The sequence below is a fragment of the Tiliqua scincoides genome, chromosome 1, assembly GCF_035046505.1.
Source record: "Tiliqua scincoides isolate rTilSci1 chromosome 1, rTilSci1.hap2, whole genome shotgun sequence".
Lineage (NCBI taxonomy): Eukaryota > Metazoa > Chordata > Lepidosauria > Squamata > Scincidae > Tiliqua > Tiliqua scincoides.
In genome coordinates this window covers 42,949,718-42,970,559 of record NC_089821.1, presented here as the reverse complement: position 1 = coordinate 42,970,559, position 20,842 = coordinate 42,949,718, and the positions used below count along the sequence as shown (strand labels likewise).

At 46.9% G+C, this 20,842-nt stretch overlaps 1 protein-coding gene across 12 annotated transcripts in view; it reads left to right on the top strand.

Annotated features, from left to right (window-relative positions):
• The first annotated feature begins 2,112 nt into the window (after positions 1 to 2,112).
• The window catches only part of WT1 (WT1 transcription factor), a 62,230-nt gene continuing 43,500 nt past the window's right edge, over positions 2,113 to 20,842 (top strand). For 10 of the 12 annotated variants that reach the window (XM_066628115.1, XM_066628141.1, XM_066628150.1 and 7 more), the window contains exons 1-3: positions 2,113 to 2,515; positions 13,225 to 13,347; positions 14,369 to 14,471. In XM_066628115.1, the coding sequence (XP_066484212.1) occupies positions 2,113 to 2,515; positions 13,225 to 13,347; positions 14,369 to 14,471 (629 nt within the window). The remainder of the gene's footprint in view (positions 2,516 to 13,224; positions 13,348 to 14,368; positions 14,472 to 20,842) is intronic. The other 2 variants (XM_066628133.1, XM_066628159.1) reach the window with 1 other exon arrangement.

Sequence of the window (20,842 nt, the reverse complement as noted above, 5' to 3'; positions counted from 1 at the left end):
ACGGACTTCGTTGGGGAGGCGCTGCCTCCCCTGCCTCCCCACGCACCGCACGTCCCTGCATTGGACAGACTCCCCCGCGGCTTCGCCCGGTGAACTGAACCCCGCAGGTTTCAAAGGACACCTGTGGGGAGGCTCTGCCTCACATGCCTCCCCACCCACTGCGCGTCCCTGGTTCAGTGTGCCTGACCGGGCGATGCCTACAGAGCCACCTGGCAGCCCCGCCGACCACACTGTGGCGCGGAGTACCGTCCCGCATGCCTGCCCTTCGCCGGAGATCCAGGGCAGCCGCCGGAGCAATTTGCGCACTCCGCACGGAGGCATCTGCCTCTTCCTCACCGACCTCTCTCGGCTGCTGTGTGGCCCAAGTGGGAAGCCTTTCACGCTGCCCTGAGAGGAAAGGGGAGGGGGATGCAGGCGGCGGCGGGGGGGGGTGCTTCTTGCCCAATCCTATGCATGTCTACTCCAAAGTAAACTCCATTGTGTCCAATGGGACTTACTCCCAAGAAAGTGTGCATAGGATTGCATCACCCAACGGGAGCCGGCTGGCACCTGAGGTAGCAGCAGGTGGGACTCTCTCCAGCCGGGCCACTGGTTGGTGCCCCGAGGACAGCCAGCCCAGTGGGTTGGAAAAGGGTCCTGCTCCCGCACACGGAGTCAGAAGCCAACCGCACCGTGCGATGGCCTCGCTGGGTCTCCACAGGAGTAAATCCCATGGAGGGCCCGATCCGATCCAACTTTCCAGCAGGGGTGCAGCTGCAATGCAGCCCAAATGTTCCCATACCTTGAGCAGGCTTCTGTGACTGCCCCGCCACAGCAGGGTGCAGCGCACACCCCATTGGCACGGCTGCACCAGTGCTGGAAAGTTGGCTAGGACTGGGCCCTGAGTTAGTCGCCATTTCCGAGTAGGAGCGCATATGGCGCCAAGTGTGATAAGTGGTCCGGCCAGGGCAGGTACAGAGGATTCTATTCGGAGCCTCCTCTAAGATCACCTGCTCCGGGCATGTCCGAGGCCCCCTCTCGAGTTGGGGGCTTCCTGACTGAGAGCGAGACTTCCTACCCCCTCCCAATACAAGGCACCTCCTAGGACGCAGCTCCTGGCAAGGGAAGTCCTCCCCCCCATCAGTGAGTGGCACAGCTTCCCTTTCACACGTGCAAGTATTCAGTCACTGAGTGAACCCCTGTGGAGTCGAGCAGCCGGCCAAGAACCTGCTGGAGCCTCTCAAGAGGAGGAGGTGGGCGAAGGAAGCACCCGGGCCACTTTGGGTGGCTGTGGGTAGCTTGTCTTTCCTGCGCCCCCTCACGCCCCTGGTCTGGTCTTTGCCCCCCCCCCCGTGTGTGTGTGTGGGTGAGAGAGAGTGTTTTGTGCGTTTGGAGCTGTCCCCACATACGTGTGTGTGAGAGAGCTGTATGTTTGGGGTTGTCCCCACGTGTGTGTGAGTTTTGTGTGTTTGAACAGTGCCCACGTGTGTGTGTGTGAGTGTGTGTGTGAGAGAGAGTGCATTTTGTGTGTGTTTGGAGCTGTCCCCACACATATGTGTTTGCGTGTGAGTGAGGAAGTCCTGTGTGTGTTTGGGGCTGTCCGCACACGTGTGTGTGTGAGAGAGAGTCCCCCGCTCCACCCCGGGGTGTGCTCTGAGCGGCGCGGCGCGGCGAGTGCGGACGGGCACGGGCGCTGCTGACTCCTCCTCCGCGCGGCGCTCCCGGCCCCTCTCAATTAGCGGCGCTTCGGGGACTGGAGCGCACAGCCGCGGTCGGGGCGGGAAGTTGGAGGCGGCTCCGCGGCGGTCCGTGCCCTCCTCCTCCCGCGAGCATCCCCGCCGGTGCCGCTGCTGTGCTGTGCGCCGAGCCGAGGCGGCCCTGGAGACCAACCTGGCGCTGTCGCTGCTGCCCGCGCCCCCGGGGCTGGAGGCGGGCGCCTGCCTGCCCGCCGCGGACCCGGCGTCCCCCAAGGGGCTGGGCTCGGCGGCGGGGGCGGCGTGGTGCCTGCAGCCGGAGCCGGGCAGGGGCCAGGGCGCCTGGAACAAGTGCGCCGGCCCCGCGGCGGGCGTCGGGGGCGCGGGCGCGGGCGGCGAGTGGTTCCCTGCGCCCCGGAGGAAGCTGTGCGGCGAGCAGATGGGCTCCGACGTGCGCGACCTGAACTCGCTGCTGCCGCCCTCGGTGCCCTCGCTGCCGGGCAACGGCAGCTGCCCCCTGCCCGTGAGCAGCGCCGCGCAGTGGGCCCCGGTGCTGGACTTCCCCCCGGGCGCCTCCTACGGCTCGCTGGCCCCGCCGCACTCCGCCTTCATCAAGCAGGAGCCCAGCTGGAGCGCCTCCGAGCCGCACGAGGAGCAGTGCCTCAGCGCCTTCACCGTCCACTTCTCCGGCCAGTTCACGGGCACCGCCGGAGCCTGCCGCTACGGGCCCTTCGCGCCGCCCCCGCCGCCCAGCCAGCCGCCCGCCGGCCAGGCCAGGATGTTCCCCGGCGGCCCCTACCTGCCCAGCTGCCTCGAGGGCCAGCAGGCCATCCGCAACCAAGGTAAGGCGCAGAGCCCCAGCCTCCGTGTCTGCTCAGAACGAAGTCCCGTTATACTTAACGGAGCTTACTCCCAGGAAAGTGGGGATAGGATTGAAGCCTCATGCGTGTCAGAACTAAGCCTCATGAATGAAGCTTACTCCCAGGAAAGTGTGGATAGGGTAGCCTTTGACAGGGACTGCTGTGCGGGGCTTGCCTTGGCTAGCGCTGGCTGGCGTGAGCCCCCCCTCTTCCACTGCCACCACCAGAGAAGGCTCTTCCCACTGACAGCAATGAGTGGGTCTTGGCGGCCGCTTTTGACAATGCCTTCAGTGGACCTGGGTTCCAGCCTTTCTAGCAGATATGGGACCCAATCCTATCCAACTGCCACAATGCAGCCCCCCCCCCCAAGGTAAGGGAACAAACGCTCCCTTATCTTGAAGATGTCTTTATGACTGCCCCCCCCCCTTCACTGCAGGATGCAGCATACACCCCATTGGCACGACAGCATCAGTACTGGAAAGCTGGATGGGATTGGGCCCCATGGTCACTGGAGACAACCTGCAAACCCAAATCAGAACAAGCCCTGCAGCCCCATCCTAACCGTCAGTGACCACCTTTATAGCTGTTTTAGCTTTAGGCTGAGCTGAGCTGAACTTTGGGGACTGCAGTGTAATTGTGGTATAAAGTTTATGATTGGCACCCATAGTGGCAGATACACTTAAGCATGTTTAGCACTGCAGCCAAGAGTAAACACATGGAGCCTGCATGTTTCCTTGGAATTAACAGTGAGTATGATGAGTACGTGTGAACAGAGGTTTGCGTAGTTTTGCAATCATGCCTGGTTGTGAGTCATGCACATTGGGGCAAAAAATCAAAACTTTAGATATAGGCTGATGGGTTCTGAGCTGTCTGTGACAGATCAGGAGAGAGATCTTGGGGTGGTGGTGGACAGGTCGATGAAAGTGTCGACCCAATGTGCGGCGGCAGTGAAGAAGGCCAATTCTATGCTTGGGATCATTAGGAAGGGTATTGAGAGCAAAACGGCTACGTTGTACAAATCTATGGTAAGGCCACACCTGGAGTATTGTGTCCAGTTCTGGTCGCCGCATCTCAAAAAAGACATAATGGAAATGGAAAAGGTGCAAAAGAGAGCGACTAAGATGATTACGGGGCTGGGGCACCTTCCTTATGAGGAAAGGCTTCGGCGTTTGGGCCTCTTCAGCCTAGAAAAGAGACGCTTGGATTGAGACATACAAAATTATGCAGGGGATGGACAGAGTGGATAGGGAGATGCTCTTTACACTCTCACATAATACCAGAACCAGGGGACATCCACTAAAATTGAGTGTTGGGCGGGTTAGGACAGACAAAAGAAAATATTTCTTTACTCAGCATGTGGTTGGTCTGTGGAACTCCTTGCCACAGGATGTGGTGCTGGCGTCTAGCCTAGACGCCTTTAAAAGGGGATTGGACGAGTTTCTGGAGGAAAAATCCATTATGGGGTACAAGCCATGATGTGTATGTGCAACCTCCTGATTTTAGAAATGGGCTATATCAGAATGCCAGATGCAAGGGAAGGCACCAGGATGAGGTCTCTTGTTATCTGGTGTGCTCCCTGGGGCATTTGGTGGGCCGCTGTGAGATACAGGAAGCTGGACTAGATGGGCCTATGGCCTGATCCAGTGGGGCTGTTCTTATGTTCTTATGAATACATCTGCCTGCCATCCTGGACATAGGTGCATTAATTAAATCAAGAGAATGCATTTCTGAATGGACACGATTCCCGGGGTGTACAGCTAGGCTAACTCAGCATTTTAAGATTCTTAGAGAATCATAACATTCTAAGAATGTTCTTGACACATAATATTTGTTTGATCAAGTTTACTTCCAATTAAGTGAATTGTGATGTGATTTAACATGCAAGGAAATGATTGTGGATTAAGGCTGCAATTTTATCCACATTCGCTTGGGAGTAAGCCCCATTGAACATAATAGGACTTCTGAGTAGACTTGCATAGGATTGAGCTCTCAATGAATTGCTAGGTTTGCAACTTTAACTTGTAATCTTCAACTTCATTTAATCGGTAGTGGTATTGAAGTAGTTCCATTAGGAATTCTGCGGAGATGATTCTGGAATTAAAAAAAAAAAAGACTGAAGATGGTAAGCACTTCTTCAGGTACAAAACATGTTCACTACAATCATTGAAATATTGAATATCAATTTCAATGAGAAGTGGAATACACTGAGTTCCTAACACTATATCCCATTATTAATATTGTGCCTTCTGGTTTTTTTAAAGAATTTGATGTAATACTAACTAGCCTGTCCAGCTTCTCAGGATGTGCTGTTACATTTGCTGCTTCAGAGGGAGAAATTCAGTGGTGTATCAAGGAAAAATAAAATGTAAAGACAAATTAGTGAGATTTCCTTTCAAGTAACTACACATTCTAGAGTGTATATTTACAAAAAATTCAATTCTACTAAGTTCTATGGGACTTACAACCTGCTAGGTATGTTTAGGCTTGCATCTTGGCACATGTGAAAATTCAGTTTTAATAACTCTTACCAGTTGTCATGCTACTTTGTTTATTTTTAAAATTGTGGCACCTGTTATTGGCAACATTTTTGAATCTATGGCCTGAAACTCTGCAGTGTTTTACTTTTTTTAAATAAACAAGTTGTAGTAGTACCTCTTCTTGGAGACATCTTGTTAGATCCCTACAGATGTTTTTGTCCATCCTATAACATGTCTAATGTTATAGTTTCTATAACACTGTGGAATTAACATTTGTTAATTTATCTACAGCAATTTAAGATTGATTTCCAGGGAACCACTTTCAGAAACTACTGATGTGTTCAGTTGGCATTACAGTACATTGACAGGAGTTGCTAGAAAATTCTCCTATCCGACAAAGAAGAAAATAATCAGTTGTCCTTCCACCATTAGCTCTACAAATGTAAAGGAAGTAAAAGCATAGAGGTGTTAGAAAATTTTGTTATTTTACTCAGAAGTAAACCCATTGTGTTCAGTAAGACTTAGGCTGTAATTCTATCTTACTCACCTGAAACAAACATCTCTTACTCTTACAGTCAAGCTTAAACTGCAAGCTTAAACTGCATCTAGTGAGTATCATAAACTTTTTGTGCTGAAAGTAACTATTTGTGATTTTTATTCAGGCAGAGGTTGGCTGAATGGGTGTGACTTCTACCACTGAATTGCTCCAGAGCAGTGTATCACAAGTGTGAGTTTAAAGGTGCCGTTCTCTGGGATGTGATGTAGCACATATTTTTGTGATAGTAACATCCCAACCATATGCACACTTGCTAGGGTGTAAAAGCCACTCAGTTCAATGGGACTTTACTCCCAAGTAAGTGCACATAGGATTGCAGCTGTAGGACAAATGAAAATACATTATGTATTTAGAATCAGTAATTCTGCCTAAGATCTTAATTAAGTTGGAATCCGTGAATCAGTGCTTGGAAGTTATCCTACAAGAAGAAATATAAATTCCATTGATTTTACCAGAAGTTACACCCAAACAAGTATGCTTAAGGTTTTTTTTTGGTTTTTTGTTTTTTTTACTCCAAAGTGTTTTTGCTTAACTGGGTTGTGGCTGGAGCTGATAATGAAAGAGATCTTTTGTTTTACTGGATGCACCACTTTTTAGGAGTAGGAAAAGAGATGGAGACAAACTGGAAGCAACTTGAAACAAATCCTCAAAGTACTAAACTTTCCTTGTTTTAATCTAGCATTCTTTGTGTGAATGAGAAAGCAATGCCCTTTAGGTACTGAATTTATTTAGATCAAGAAAATATATTCCAGTACCTTAAAAATTGACATAATCCAGCAGCTCCCATGAACTTGAGCAAGTGGACTTCCTGGGGGATTGTGCCCTAATAATTTATTGCAGCATGAATTTTCCTAGCAATTTCACCACATGTATGGAGCTGAAGCGCAATGAATTAATAGTGAATTCTGGAGAAAACCAGTTGTGAATTCCATAATTAGTTTTGCTTACTTTTGTAAATTTCCCTGTTGCAACAGACAACAGCTCAATGTGTAAATGGTAAATTGGCTTGTTGCATTGCGTAATGATACACAGTGTTTGGGAGGTAATTGTGCTTTAAATGCATAGTTGAGAAAGTAAATAATATGCTTCATTGACTGTGATAGTTCCTTGGATGCGGTCTTTGAACTGCAGCACAAACCAACAATGAAAATAATGTTTTTAAAAATCAAAATTCATTTAACTTATTCTTCAAAATGCAGTGTTTTATTTTTGAAGAAAGTGTTTTCAGTAGTTGTTTTCTTAACCAAATTAGTGGTTAAACGCATGCACAGATAACTGAGAAAGACCTTCACTGCATTTTTAAAAACTATGTGGTCATAGTGGGATGATCTTGAAATGTCTGGTGTTCTCCAAGATTTTAGGTTATGTGAAGTATATTATTTTGGAGACCTTTTCACTTTTCTAAATACCTTCTCTTAACCTCTTGCACCTGGCTTGTTAAGTGATTTTTTGAAGAACATTGAGCTGCTATGTGGTTAGCCAGATAATTTCTGAAGCAAACTGGGTTCCTTAGCAGATTCACAGGATAAAAAAAAAAATTGATAATATTTCTCTTTTCTGTGGAGAGGAAGTACTGTAGCTAAATTAAGTAGGACTGTAAGAACCAGAGATGCAATTTCAGTTCTTTCGATATCAATAGCAAAACTCCAGTAGATTTTAGTAGATTGGAAACTCAGGGTATTTGGGGCATCATTGCACATATGGAACATGCGTGCATATTGTGCATATTATTCTGTATAACAGTAATTTTCTTTCACAATTGATTTACCTCTTTATTATAACCTCTTTATTATAAATGGATTAAAAGTCACATCCCTTCCTGATTATTTTTGTGCAACTGTAAATCTGGGATCCTTGATGACTTCTGGTTACTTTGGAAAGTATTTCTAGATCAGTGAACGGGGACAGATATGAGGAAAATAAGTCATAGTTCCAATGACAGACTGATACAGTCAAATGTTAGTATGAGAATGCCCGGGGGTGGGTAGAAAATGTATGTGAAACCTCTCTTTCCCTAGAGAAACATGAATCAACACCCAAGGCTCCTCTGAAATAAATAAATAAATAAATAAATAAATAAATAAATAAATCAGATTAGTGCTGCTTAAAAGCACTGACAGTGAGACCTACTTTCAGAAAAAGACCTCTTACAGGTTCTCCCTGTTGGAAACATCCAGTCACTAACACATAGGGGAAAAAAGAAATTCCAAATTATTATTAATTATTATTAACAGTATTTATATACCGCTTTTCAACTAAAAGTTTACAAAGCGGTTTACAGAGAAAAATCAAATAACTAAATGGCTCCCTGTCCCAAAAGGGCTCACAATCTAAAAAGATGCAAATGAATACCAGCAGACAGCCACTCGAACAGACACTGCTGGGGTGAGGTGGGCCAGTTACTCTCCCCCTGCTAAAAAAAGAGGAGCACCCACTTGAAAAAGTGCCTCTTACCCGATTAGCAGGGGTATATCAAATCTGTGATATACCATAAACCAGAATGTTTGGATCTTAGTTTGCTACTGTCCTCAAACACATTTTAGATTTCAAAGCTCATTCTATGTTGTTCACTTCTCCTGATAGGCAGAAAAGAGTACAAACTCTGGATTTTTTTTTTAACGAGTTGATATGAGGTCTGTGGGCTCAGGGCGCTCCCAGCCCGTACCAGGCAGGCAGCTTTCTCAGATGACAGGTCCAGCTGAAGCCTCCTTGAATTCAGGCTTCCCCATCCAGGGCAGTGAGAAAGAGCATTCGTTCTCATCAGTGTAACAGAAGAGTAAAGGCGAGGGGGGGGGGGTGTTAATGACTTTGCAGCCTCGTTGTAGATGAAAGCTTTAATGATCCTCCAAGCCCCAAACAAAACCAAATCAGTAGTGCCTTCTGAGAGAGAGAGAGAGAGAGAGAGAGAGAGAGAGAGAGAGAGAGAGACCGAAGTTCTTTGGGCGGCTGGGAAGCCTTTGGCAAGGCTGGCCAAGAGTGTTTGGGGGGTGGCTAGAATGTTCTTGCTTGGAATCAGTCAAGGTTGAGCGTGAGGTCTGAGACGGTTTGCCCACCGTGGGAAAGATGCTCCCTTGGCGCTGGGACCAAGAAAACAAACCCAACCCACAAAAGCCTCCCTGCTTTGAAACTGCTGCCTGTCCGCAACCCCCTTTTCCCCTTCCGCGTCCAGCTGGGTTCCTCCAACGAGCGGATCCCTTTAGATCTCTCTGCCTCCTTCCCCAGATGTCCCGCTCTCAGTGACTCGCAGCGCGCCCGCCCCGGTCAGGCCCTAACGCAAGAGCCCCCCCGCCCCTTATCGCATTCCTCAGCTCTGGGTCAGGCAACACCGGAAAATGTGGCCAAAACCTCATTGGGCCGCTGGCAGCCTTCTGAAGGTCAGGCCAGGTCTGGAGCGGCAGGCTGGAAGGGTCCCTCTTGCGGGGGGGGGGGTGAAGGGAGGAGGGAAGCCTTCGCTTGGCGGGCCAGCGCAGAGATAAGGCGGCCGGAACAGCTGCAGCCTGGAAGTGCAAAGGGCCGGGCACCGGCCTGTCATCGCTGCGAGCGGCCAGCGCACTCCGCTGGGTACCAGAACGCGCCAAGCGCACGCACAGCGCTGGAGGGGGGGGGGGCGCTCCCAGCTCCCTGTTCAACCGCTGGCAGGCTTGGCTGTCCGCGGGGGAAGGGCGACACTGGACACCTCCCGATGGAGGGATATGCTTTCAGGGGCTTCCAGTCCTTTCTGCAAGGTGGGGGGGGGGGAAAGAAACCCTTTCCGTGGCTGTTTAGGAAACAAAGAGTACAACCCTCTGCTTGCCTACTTAGAAGTAAGTCCCATGGTCTTCAGTGGGGCTTCCTCTCAGGAAAGCGTGCTTAGGATCGCAGCCGGAGCCCGCTTTCCAAGAGACACTCTTCCATGGGGGGAGCCTTGCCCCGCCCCATCCATCACTCTAAGGGCCCGATCCTATCCAATTTTCCAGCACTGGTACGGCCGCAATGTAGCCGTAAGGTAAGGGAACAAATGTTCCCATACCTTAAGGAGGCCTCTGCGACTGACCCTCCCCACCACAGGATGCAGTGCACTCCCCATTGGCACGGCTGCCCCGTGGAAGATTGGTTACGATTGGGCCCTAAAGCTGCAATCCTATCCACGCTTACCTAGGAGAAAGCCCCATTGAGTATAACGGGACTTACTTCTGAGTTGACATGCATAGGATTGGGCTCTAAGGCTGAAATTCTGTCCACATTTTCCTGGGAGCAAAGCCCAGCGAACACAATGGAACTTACTTCTGAGTAGACAAGCATAAGGTCGCGCTCTAAAATGACTCTGCAGTGCTCTTCTGCAGCCCGATCCTGCGCATGTTTACCCGGAACGAAGAACCACAATTTTCAGTGTACTCCGCACTCCCTAGCAAGGGCGTTATTTAGTACTGTGTATTACAGGGACGTGCGGTGCGTGGGGAGGCAGGTGAGGCAGAGCCTCCTCACCGGAGTCTTTCCAAAAGCGCCGCCACGTGTGAGGCGCGCCAGCACACACAATCCAACGCGTGGGTCGTGAGTGCTTGCACACCTCGCAGGCAGCCGCGCTGGGTTGTGTGTGCCTGCACACCTCACGCGCGGCGGCCCCTTTCGAAGGACTGCTGTGGGGAGGCTCTGCCTCACCTGCCTTCCCCACCCTCCGCACGTCCCTGCTGTATTACAGCCTTAAGGTTATTGCCCTTCAGTGCCTAGGACCTCTTCACACACTGGGCGCAGTGGCTTTCAAGAGCGTTTTCGTCGAAGGGCACAATCCTATGCATGTCTGCTCAGAAGTACGTCCCATTGTGTTCAATAGGACTTACTCCCAGGAAAGGGTGGACAGGATTGCAGCCAAAGTCTGCAGTTTTTTTAGACTTGGTTCAGCGTAAACAGCCACAGACTGTCCGCCTTAAATGGAAATCGCCAGGCTTAAATCCAAGGACGGAGAGAACCGGGTATGGCTAGATGGGGCTGTAGGAATCCGCTGACAAACATCTTAGGCTGCAATCCTATCCACTTACCTGGGAGTAAGCCTCATTGACTATAATAGGACTTACTTCTGAGTAGACATGCATAGGATTGGGCTCCCAGCCATCACGAGAACGAGGAATACTTGCTACCAAGCAAAAATCCTTTGGGTCGAAGCGTTCAGTATCACTGAAGTTACAGAGCCCAGTATTATCCACACTTTCCTGGGAGTAAGCCCTTTTGAATGCAGTGGGACTTACTTCTGAGTAGACAAGCACAGGATTGTGCTTACAGCGTCTGACACTCTCTGTTCCTTCAGTGCTTGAGGTTGAGAATGTCCAAATAGGATTAGTAGGATTTCTTTCCCAGGGATGCGATCCGGGCGATGACGTCCAATGGGTTGTATGCAAAATGCAGCGCCTTAATTTGCTTGTGGATCGCAGTTTGGGATGCACGCACTGTCCCACTTGGGGTGTAGGCTGACCTCTCCCACTTCAGTGCGAAGGTTTTGGCGCGTGTCTGGATCTCAATGTGACTGGTCCTTTGGTTACCACTCACCTGGAAATCAAAGCAGAGTGTTTGGGTTTAAGCTGGGATCACTTAACGGATTCCAACGCAGCTTGGATCCTAAACCTACACTTGTCAGCGTGCCCTGTTCATTTCAGTGGTTTTTGCTTTTCAAGTGAAGCAAGCTTGCAGACTTGAGAACATTTGCTAGAGAGTAAGGGCACCGTCCTCTGCAAGTCTACTCAGAAGTAAGTCCTATTGTGTTCAATGGGACTTACTCCCAGGAAAGTGTGGATAGGATTGCCTATGCACACGTTCCTGGGAGGAGCCCCCCCCCCCCCCATCGAACACAACGGAACTTACTTCTGAGTAGATTTGCCTCTTTCAGGTTATTGGGCTGTTGATCTCTTGCAGTCGAGGATGCTTCTGACGAAACATGTGCAGAATGTTTTTCCTAAGCACTGTTAATATGTTTAGGGCTGGAGATGGACACCTCTTTCAGTCACTCCTGGAAGTGGCTTTTGGATCTGCATGTGAGCTGCTCATGAATCACTGTCGTGCTCTGGAAATCTCTCCTCTCCCTCTTCAGTTTTAATTTTCACACCCCTCATCATAACCATCAGCGCTGGTCCATTTTTCATTGACGGAATCTCTCTCCTGCTAGCAGGGGAGAGTTTGGTTCCACAAACGCAACTAATGAAGTAGGCTGTTGCCCAGGGAAGCTCAGGTTGTAACAGGGAAGGGGATAGCTGCCCTTTCCCCCTGCCTCTTGCGCCTGCAAACCCGCTTACCCTTCTTTTGGCAACAGGATTGAACCGAGATTTTAAGATCCGAGGCATCCTAAACTAGCAGTTGAAAAGTAGGGGGAAAGGTTAGGAGGAAATAGTTTTTCACTGAGAGCTCTCTAAACAAAGCAGAAAAAAGTAACATCATAATCCACCAAGTCTATGATTGGGAGAGTAAGGGCAGATCTCATAAGGGCCACGCCAGAAATTCTTTGGTCTTGGGGTAAATGCTGATGAGCCGAGAAGCCTGAAAGATAATATTACATTGTAATTACTTTTTAGCTGAACTTGTTTAACTGGCTCCAAGTAATTAATGAAAGTCGGTGTCTCAACTCCTGATTTACGATTCAGCATCACCTTCGGGTCACCAGAAGTGATCCTTTTCCATCTGAATTCGCTCCGTTTTTTTCTCCCCTTTAAATAGGCTGTTTATTATTATTTGAGCGAGCAATTTTCGCTTAAAGTAGGAGGTTATTTTTCATTTAACGGCCTGCCATTTTTATTGCAGGCTCTTCAGAAAGTTAATCTTATAAAACGTGAGAAACAAGAAAGAGAGGGATTAAAGGCTAACTTTTACATCGGAAAGGACAGAAGTGTTGGCTCAACAGATGGGGACTTTCCTTCTTAATTATGAGGAACAATTAATGAAAACATCACTCTTATTATGGGAAGCCAGAGGCCTGCCCTTTTCGGGAGCAGCCAGAACTCCCAATTTCTAGCCAGAGTTGGCAGCCTTTGAGCCTCACCATCCCAGTAAGCAGTTTGGCACTTGGTTTCCTTCGAAGTAAGAATATTCGTGGTAGTAAATCATTCTGAACTCAATGGACCTGTCTTTCCCATTGCGCGTACTTTAGAATCACAGGCTGCAATCCTATCCACACTTTCCTGGAAGTAAGCTCTATTGCCTAGAATGGGACTGACTTCTGAGTAGAAAGGAATAGGATTGGGTTCACAGTCTTCTGCAGGTCTCCCACTTCCCCTAACTCTGCAGTAAGTGCCTGAGCACCTCCCCCACCTTTCCTTCTCACAAAGGCCCTCCACAGTTCTTGAGCTTTAAATAGGCATGAAGGTGTGAGCGCTTCCATGGCAAGAAAGGGCTTCCTTCCACCATCAAATGTTAGCAGTGGGAATGGTGGAGAAGGTGACGCAAGCAGCCCAAAGTTCGGAGCCAGCTGGACCAGAACAGCTGCTGCTATAAGCAGTGAACTATTTTGGTTGCTTGCTGGGCTTATCTGGGTTCACTGTGATGGCTATCTCTTCTTTTTAAAAGGAGCCACCCGCTTCTGGAAAGAGACTTTTGACGCCTGCTTGGTGGGGACAGTTTTGCAGGAAGCCGCTTGATGAGAAGGTTCAAGGCCAAGGCGATTCAGTTCCTGATTCCTGACCATGTTGTTCTCTTGGCAGGTTACGGCACGGTGGCGTTTGATGGAACTCCAAGTTACGGCCACACTCCCTCTCACCACACCGCGCAGTTTGCCAACCACTCCTTCAAGCATGAGGACCCCATCGGCCAACAGACATCTCTAGGTAACTCAGCAGAATCCTAGTCTGTGGGATGTACCAGCGATTACAGAGAGAGAAATGATTCGCCTTATCCACAACTAGAGAGATAGTCGGTGTACCCAAAAAGTCTAAAAGAGGAATGGGAGTGAGTTCAGGCAAGGGTTTCTTTTCTGAACAGTTGCAAATAGTAGTTGGATAATTGGGATGGAAGTCATTTTTACAAGAAGGAAATAGGCTATAGTCGCAGTGAAAATCTCTTCCAGGATCTCAGTGCATTATGTGTGTTCTATAAGTGGATGGTAATAAAAACATTGACTCTGAGCTGACACCAGGCACACCTAAGCTCAAACATTGGTTTTCTGTATATATGACCTGCATCCACAGCCCAATCCTTATGCTGGAACTGCTGAGATTTTGTTCAATTGAAATCAGCAGCATTTAGGATTGGAGCATCGCTCACTGCAAATTTAGTGCAGAAACCCAAGCACTTTCTAACTCCACTGATTCCAGTAGGAGAGATTTAAGCCCATTCTTCACTCTTCCACTAAATCCAATGGTACTTAAAAGCTCTTCCCTATACTGTAGTTGAATTGAGCTCTCCAAATTTATACAGCAAGAGTTCAAACGGTTTTCATGCAGGTTGCTTTAGTGAAGTTTGCCACAGAATTACCAGGTAGGCCAGTACCACCATATCTACATTGCAGATAGGAAGCTGGTGAAGAAGGGCTGAAGTGAGACCTGAATCAAAGTTTCCCCGGGCTGATTTCCCACAATAGGCTGTTTCACATCCATCACAAATCGAATTAGCCACTTGTTTTACATTAGAACTCTGTTCAACAATTTATCAGTTTAGGTGTACATAGGGATTGGTCCATCCCTCTCCATTGGAGACAATAACGATTGCTTCCTCCCTTCTCCCTTTTCAGATGGCACTTCTGAAATGTAGCTCCAGCTCTCCCCTCTTCACTAAATGATGTTAGTGTCTCTGTGGTACTGGCAAACAGCCTTGCTGGAGGGTAGTGAAATCTCTCTGGTTTCTCTGCAGGTGATCAGCAATACTCTGTGCCTCCCCCTGTCTACAGCTGCCACACTCCCACGGACAGTTGCACGGGCAGCCAGGCTCTGCTCCTGAGGAACCCCTATAACAGGTGCGAAGCCTTTACTGTAGTGTCTTCATCTTCCCTGTGTACATTCCACCTCCCAGTTATTGCCAAAACAGCTTTATTGTTGGTGCAAACGACTCTGAAAATGAATAGCTGTCCTCCTCTTTTCCTCTCCCCCTCCCTTCCCCCCTGCCACCTGACTTTATTTCTTCAGAAATCACACATTCCGCTTCCAAGAATAGAATGGGAATTTAAGTTTTAGCTAGTCTCTTATTCTCTTTAGACTTAGTGATAACAAGCTACAGCAACAAATGCAAAAAGCAAGGACAGAAAATCGAGCGCCCATAATTTGTGTGTGTTCTAAAAATAAAAATGTAATTTAATTAACATTTTCTAATTTTTTTTGCAAAGGATTTAGTAGCATCACACTGACATCTACTATGCTAAGTAGTAGAGTTTTATTCCAAAATGTTCACTGTACTGTACAGTGAACTGGTCTGCTTATTGACAGAATTGATAGCATTTCAAATGTTTTTGGGACCTTGGGTTCCTCATAGTGTAATAGGGGCCCATCCTTGCCTTTGAGGAGGACCATGACTGAAATCCTATTTGTGTTTATCTGGGAGTAGAGCCCATTGAGCTCAATGAGACATACTTCTGAGTCAACTTGCAAAGGATGGGGCTGCTTGTCAGACTATCTTCACTTGCACAAGATGTTCACAGAGAACATTCCATTTCTTTGTTTGGTCCTTAGTGGAATAGTTGGATCTGCTCAGGTTTAGCCAATGGTGGGTTTTGGTGAAGACCTTGCATTGTCCATTGGCAAAGAGTCACTTAGGAGAAAACTACGTGTCACGCTAACACGTTATTGGCCCTTAAGTGCTTTGGTTCCCTTCCCCAATAGCAGCCACAGAACAGGGGGAGGATTTGGATCGGAATGGGGGGGGGGGAAATGACCAAATTCAATCCTGTAATCAAAAGTATTTGGAATTAAGTGCGATTCAGTCACTACTGAAGTTGGTGGGACCAATTTGATTTGCTGTTCTTTCAAGACACTGATTCTTACTTGCAAAGGTAAATGAATACATTTCCGTAAAAGTTCTGTAACTTTTCTCCATTCTTGCCAGTTGCAAAAGACCATTTGTCACTGATGACAAATATGAGTGAGTGGAGTGAGTGACTGGGTATGTTCCTTTTCATGAAGAAGGAATGACACGAGAAAATAGTGCTACTTGAAAAAGTCAGTGTGCCTCTGGGATAGACAGCATCTGGGAATTCTATGGCTTTCTGTCCCTTTTTATAACTATTAGTGTAAAGAGCCTCTTTCAGGAGACTAATACCAACTGTGAGAAACTGAAAAGAAGAAAGGAAGTCCAAATTACTGCATTTCATAGGATTGGACAGGATCATTCTGAGTAGAAGGAATTGTACATTTCTTCACAGAAGTGCTTTTTAAACATCCTCAGTTGTTGACTGACTGCTTAAAAAAAAGCCTTCATTACAATCAATCCCCGATTAAAACCAAAGGGATCTCTGTTGCTTGTTCTCGGTTGCCCCTTACAGAACTGTCACTATAAACCCTGAAATGTTCAATCATGATTTGTCTGTCCAGGATACGTTTAAACAACAACAACAACAACCTGTAGCTTCTTTTTGGAGAGAGATTGCCATTTTCTTTCACATGGAGTGTGGAGCACAGGGGAGGGCACCCTTTATTTTGAGTTTGTTCAGAAGCCAGAACAAAAACCTCCTCCTCCTCCTCCTTTCCTCTCTCTCCCCCACCTATGCTTCAACTTTTGGTGAACTTGGAAGCAATCCCATGTCCCGGGAGCTGCTAAGAAACATGTGCACACAAAAACAATGTACCTCTGCGAAGGGGAGCTGTACAGGCTTGGTTATATCACTGTTGATTAATCAGGCCTTGACAGCAAAAATATTGTGTCATTCAGTTCCAAAAGCCCTTTTACTAAGTGTCGAATTTAGGTTGACGTCAAGGGAAGGAGGTGATGTGGTAATAAAGGAAGGAAAGACTGAAGTTTATTCAGACTGAGATTAGTTGCACAGGAGAAAGTCTTCTGCCACAGATTGTATGGCCAACTAGTCTGCTTCTGTCTGGTGCATTTCTAGGGACATGTGTATTTTGACAGCATGATCTTTTGCATCATTACTCAGAAGTAAGTGTCACTGAGTTCAGTGACACTTACTTCTAAGTAAGCAGGCAGAGAATGGCAGCCTCAAACAGAGTCAAGGCTGAGAGGAGAACTTTTGTGCCTCTTACCTGATTTCAGGTTAGCGTGGCACAGACCTCCACACATTTAACTATTATCAGTCATGGTAAATTCCACAATGGTTGCATAATGAACTCTGAGAAGGGGAGAGGCCAAAGACCTGGCTGAGCACTGCCTTGCTTGTCCCTCTTCCAAAGTAGCTGGCCTATCCAGATGCAGGGCTTGCTTCATTAAGCTTAATTAGTGTGAGTCAAAATGTGGGGCGCCAGCCAGGAGCTGAAAAGTATCCTTTAGGTTTCTGCTTGTTGTTTACCACCCATCAGTGCCAAAAGTAAAGCTGCAGCCAAAGGAGCTTAAAGAGATAGTTTGTAACGTCAGCTTCTCCATGTATTCTAACTATTTATGGTCTCTGATGGAAGTTCTCTACTTTCCTAGGAATGGGATGTAGCTGGTTCTCCTTGCATGTCACTTCCTCCCATTCCTTAGCCTGATATTTAGGCTTCCTCCGATTCCTCATGAATGTTCTGTTGAATAAATCCAATTCCCAGTGATGGTGTGTTAACTCCAAACACTCACAACAGATTTACCCTTCTGTATAATTAGTCTTTATCTCCGGTTAGCAGCTGGTCCTCTAATTTTAGCCCTTTTTTCCTGCTTGCACTCCAATCTATGAGATCTGAAGTTTCATCAGTGCAATTGGATTTTTCTAACTCTTATCTTTACTATCAGGGTGCCAATGTCATCCTACCGATGTCAATTCATTCCTGACTTTGTTTACTTCTTACGTGGTCAAGAATTATTTAGGTTTCTTCTTAAACACAACTGAAGAGATTAAGCTCACTATAGAAGATATGCTGATGCATAGCTGCCTGTCTACAAAATTATAGTTGTATTGGCCAATAGTCCTTCTTATGTGTGTTGTATGCTGGGACTGTGACCCTTTCCTACAAGTAATGCATACAACTGCTTTTGCACTTCCTGACTTTTGTATAATTAGCTGTACCATCTACCTGGACTTAAAGCATTTTTTGCCTTAGTCTGGGCTGTGCTGGAAATGCAAGCCTCCATTTGGCCATTGCAGATTTTAAGAGATCTGCAACATTTTATTCATATCACTCCCTCACATGCCTCTCCATCTCAATTCCCACCCTCAAATGGCTATGAATTCATAATTCATGGCAGAATTGACCCATTTCTACCCAGCCCACGGGTGTACACATTTGGTCCCTGTTCCATATATGCAACATTGGGCAGAAATTGCTTAATTCATGCAGGCTGCAATATTCACATGTAAATAAATACTTGGAAGTAAATCCCATTGAACATACTGGAGTTACTTTCCAGTAAACCTGCATAAGATAGGGCTGCATCTTTCTCCTAATAAGCTTACCTGACAACAGAAAGCTCGCATACAGAAAGGAGGTAAAGTCTAGTCCACATCCTGCAAGCTGGCAGAGAGGTACACTTCGCCTTTGTGGAGAAAACAATGATTTTTTCTACCTCACAAGAGGTGATCAAGGGCCGAAAAGAATCACACAAGCAAATCTAGAGTGAATTTTATAGCTAAAAGCAAGGGCAAAGGAGTATATGTAGTTTCCCCATGTTGGATAACAGAGGGGTGCTGGGGTTTGTGTGTTCTCTTGTAAGATTCTAGAAGATTAACCATGCAAAATTGTTACAGCACAACAACAGTTTTTATTATTATTATTAATAAGGATATTTAGTGAGTAAATAAATAAATAAATAAATAATTGCTAATTGGGTAAGAGGCACTTTTTCAAGTGGGTGCTCCTCTTTTATTTAGCAGGGGGAGAGCTAACTTACTGACCCACCTCACCCCAGCAGTGTCTTTTCTAGTGGCTGTCTGCTGGTGTTGCATCTTTTTAGATTGTGAGCCCTTTCAGGACAGGGAGCCATTAGTTGTTTGTTTGATTTTTCTCTGTAAACCGCTTTGTGAACTTTTGTTGGAAAGCGGTATATAAATACTATTATTTATTATAGTAATAATAAATAGTTCAATGTCCTCAATCCCTCGCAGTCTAAAAAAGATGCAGAAGAAATGCCAGCAAACAGCTACTGGAAGGGATGCTGTGCTGGGTGAACAGGGACAGTTGCTCTTCCCCAGGTAAGAGGACCACCACTTTAGAGGTGGCTCTTTACCCAGATAGCAGGGAACTTGCAAATTCTGTAATATTTTAAAGGCAGACTAATTATATGAACTTTATAGGCAGCATGCTATATTTTCTCCACTTCTGTAGGTTTAACTTGGAGGTATATGTCATGTAAATTTGGATTATGAATGCTGCCAGTTTACTGTTTGCAGACTGCTTTTATAAAAGTAAAATTGCTCTCACACAAAATAATGTAATAAACATCTGAAAAACAAAACTAATTAATCGAATGCACTTCAAGATAATCACAACTCTAGAAAGTTGGTGCAGAAAACCTGTTGCTAAACTGTCTGGGTTTTTTCAGAGCCCTGATAGTGGCAATGCAGCCTCTGAGAGAAAACCTGAAATAATTAGGCTCATGTTTTTTCTTTAAGGGCTACATATTTGGAAGGGCAGTTAATTTTTAATGACTAGCCAGCAGGGCTGTTCATTTATTGAGCACAATTCCTTTCAATAACTGTTAAGACTGCAAGAGCTTGTTTCTTAAAATGTTTTATTACTCTCCCCCCCCCCTTAATCTAGCGTATGAACAGCAGTTAGTTTAGTGCCGCCAGAACCACATGTTCTCCATTCCATCTCCATATTCCAGTCAGTTTTGGGAAACTGGTCTCCTTCTTTTACCACCTGGTGTGCCCCCAGGCCCGGAGAGCTTTCACACTGGCAAGGTGTAACGCTCTTCCATCTGCTTTATTAACTGGCAGGTTCAGCGGTATCCCCTACTCAGAGAGGAAATGCAAGTGTGGTAGGGATTGCGTTGAGACTTTAATGCATACCTTTTTTTACTGCCCGCTGTATGATGCGTCACGCAAGAAATATCTAGGCCCATTGTTAGCTAGGATGCAGGGCTGGGAGGACTCAATCATGCTTCAGTCTCTCCTTTCTACACCTGATTCTGAGACGCTGGATAATGTCGCTTCCTTTTTATCTGGGGTAATAGCCAGGCAGAGCCCTGGGACTCTGGGTAGTGACTGATGTTTATGCTTATGTTGTGTTGTCTTTGTATATTTCTGTTTTGTTTTGTTCTTTCTCTGTATTTTATGCCAATAAAGGTCTTACTGAACAGCAGTTAGGTTTCTGCAAAGTCAGGAAGATATTTTTACTATTTGAGAGGTTGTAGTCGTATTGGCGAAGCAGGGCAGTACACTTTTCGAGAGACACAGATCATTTCAGCTAGAAGCCTCTTTCATCTGTAAAGCACCAATGTCTTATAAACATTTTTGAGCAAATTGTCTGATTACAGCCCAATCCTAAATTGCCTGGCCCCCAGAGGAGCAGCGGCACCAGAATGGCTACCACTGCATCCTATGGCCTTCAGGTAACCACCAGAGTCTCCTTGGAGAAAGGTGACATTCGTCCTGTTCCCTCAGGAAAAGGCCCAAGTCCCACAATGTGGTTACTTAAGTCTGTGCTGGCTATTTTGAAGGAGTTGAGAGGCCCCATGTCAAACTGGGAGGCCTGAGGCAGGATTTTGAATTCAGCAAAGCAGAGCTCCCCACTCCCCCCTGCCCTGCCTTCCTCCTGTCCTCCCCCTGCCCTGGAACACCTCCCCCCCTGCACCCCGACTAATCTTTACCCCTCCCGGAGCTCGTCCCTTACTCTGGGCAGAGTGTGGAGGGCCTCTGGCTGGTGCTGGCTCAATGCGAACTGGTACTGAGCCGGTGCCAGTGTTAATCCGGCATGAAATGCTGCGGGCGTGCCTTATGGCATGTTTGTGACACTCAGTGCTAGCATAGGGTCAGCGCGTAGATTGGGCTTTTACAGGGGAGTAGCGTAACAGCATTATCAAGGAGGTTCAGTAGCAGAACAAAAAAAGTGATTGCCCTCCATTGATTTTAAATTCTCTCCTAATTCTATTCATGAAAATTGTCACCACTTCACTTTGCATAGGATGGTGCAGCCCATCTATCTGAGAGGTGGGGAATGGACAGGTCCCTGTCTCTCTATATACAACAGGTATTTTTGTCTCACTCCAAATTCATAAGTCTCTCCTACCCTGTGGGGGGGGGGAGGGGAGAAT